We start from the raw sequence: 2,075 nt of genomic DNA, 5'->3' as shown, positions 1-2,075 counted from the left end.
GCACAGCATCGCTCGGGCACCGGGCACAGCATCGCTCGGGCACAGCATCGCTCGGGCACCGGGCACAGCATCGCTCGGGCACCGGGCACAGCATCGCTCGGGCACAGCATCGCTCGGGCACCGGGCACAGCATCGCTCGGCACCGGGCACTGCACAGCATCGCTCGGGCACAGCATCGCTCGGCACCGGGCACTGCACAGCATCGCTCGGGCACAGCACCGCTCGGCACCGCTCGGTAGCGGGCACGGCCCCGCCAGCACCGGGCAGGGCGGCGGGATCCGCGGGCAGGGGGAAGGCAAGCGAGAGGGACGGGACACCCGGTTACCATTTTGGCTCTCCACAGCAGTTTCATCCTCGGTGCCTTTCCCGGGCGCCTGGACGGGACACGCCGCGCTGCGGCCGCCGTGGGCCGGGCCGGGCCGGGCCGAGCCGAGCCGAGCCGAGCCGAGCCGAGCGGCCCCTCTCGCCTCAGCGGGAGGGAGCGGGGGAGGCGGCCCGGCCCTGGCCCCGCCTCGGCCCGGCCCCGCCGACAGCCTTCCTGTTTACAGCGGGCAGTCCCACGGAGGGGCGGCGGGAGCGGAGATTCCTGCCCGTGGGGGTCCCCTCAGAGGGACGGGCGCGGCGCGTCCTGCCCGGCGAAAGCGCCTCTCGCCCTCCTCCCTCACCCGCTGCCCGGGCAGGGCTGAGGGGAGCGGGGGCGGCGGGGGCCGAGGGTGTTAGTGCCGCCCTAAGGAAGGAGCTTTAAGCCAGGCTTAACTTTGAAAACTTCTACGAGTTGGACAGTGAGGAAGTTAAAGGTTACAGCGAGCCCTAGCCCTGCCCGGCAATCGCCCACAGTGTCACAGAAACACAGAATATGCTGAGTTGGAGGGGACCCATCAGGTTCCCAGCTGATAAGCAATGCCGCCCTGTCCCTCAGAGCGTTGTCCAAACACTCCCGGAGCTCTGGCAGCCTTGGGGCTGTGCCCACTGCCCTGGGGAGCCTGTTCAGTGCCAACCACCCTCTGGAGAAGGAACCTTTCCCTGAGATCCAACCTAACCCTCCCATAACACAGCTCCAGCCGTTCCCTGGGTCCTGTCCCTGCTCACACAGAGCAGAGATCAGCGCCTGTCCCTCCGCTGCCCCTCGGCAGGGAGCTGTGACCGATGAGCTCTGACCTCAGTCTCCTCCAGGCTGAACAGACCAAGTGCCCTCAGCCTCCCCTCATATGGCTTCTCCTCCAGGCTCTTCACCATCCTCAAAGCCCTCCTTTGGATGCTCCCTGGTAGCTTAATATCCTTATTTTTTTCCATATTGCTCTCAGATGAGCCCCTATGAGCCATGACCATCTCTGTAGGAGCTCCAGCTCTAGGCACTTGTGTGCTGACACGAGGATCTCGAAACACTCTAAAAAACCCACAAACTTAGTTGTCTGCTGAGCTGTCTTTTAATTACCTGCTTTTTGGGACTTACAAATTAAAATAGGGGTGATTCAGGTGCGTGAATTCCTGTGCAAGGCAATAAAAGCACGAAGAACCGACCCGGAGAGCTGAGATCTCCCGAAGCCCAACGCTCCAGCATGTTAATGTTTTTATATACTCAACTGTTAGTGCTGATGACCTGAGGAGCAGTGCAGGTTCACAGGCTGTTAGCACGAGCAGCTGTTAAGATGAGGCACCCTACAGAAGGCAAGGAACATTATTTTAAGCTACAAAACCATGACCACAGCTGTGTGGTCACGGGTGACCTGATCTGATCACTTGCAGGCTGTGCATTTAGTTTACTTGCGTGATCCTGAAGTGACCCTGAATACACTGAGACACACACAGGCTTTAATAACCTGACTCAAACCTATTGTACCATCCAAATCAAAGTCTGGCTTCCCCAAAGTCCCTTGGCTTCTCCCGTGAAACGGCACAGGGCATTCTGAATGCTTTACATTTTGCAAACCGCTTTTTCCACGTCGTAATTTTAAGGTGCAGAAACAAGAGCGTGAGTCAAATCCCTTGCAGCCAGCCCCGCAGGGGTGCGAGCAGCTTCAGGAACAAGTTGCTATTGAGCAGGACACACACATCAGCATATGAAAAGGGAGATC

At 59.7% G+C, this 2,075-nt stretch overlaps 1 protein-coding gene across 3 annotated transcripts in view; it reads right to left on the bottom strand.

The window, feature by feature from the left end:
- The window catches only part of RGL1 (ral guanine nucleotide dissociation stimulator like 1), a 64,348-nt gene extending 63,949 nt beyond the window's left edge, over positions 1-399 (bottom strand). For all 3 annotated transcript variants that reach the window (XM_027900501.1, XM_027900500.1, XM_027900502.1), the window contains exon 1: positions 326-399. In XM_027900501.1, the coding sequence (XP_027756302.1) occupies positions 326-352 (27 nt within the window). In that variant the 5' untranslated portion in view covers positions 353-399. The remainder of the gene's footprint in view (positions 1-325) is intronic.
- Between the last annotated feature and the right edge of the window lie 1,676 nt (positions 400-2,075).

Source organism: Empidonax traillii, unplaced genomic scaffold (genome assembly GCF_003031625.1).
Source record: "Empidonax traillii isolate 1590-97213 ecotype Southwest subspecies unplaced genomic scaffold, ASM303162v1 scaffold734:size1267433, whole genome shotgun sequence".
Taxonomy (NCBI): domain Eukaryota; kingdom Metazoa; phylum Chordata; class Aves; order Passeriformes; family Tyrannidae; genus Empidonax; species Empidonax traillii.
This window is presented reverse-complemented; position numbering and strand designations above follow the sequence as displayed.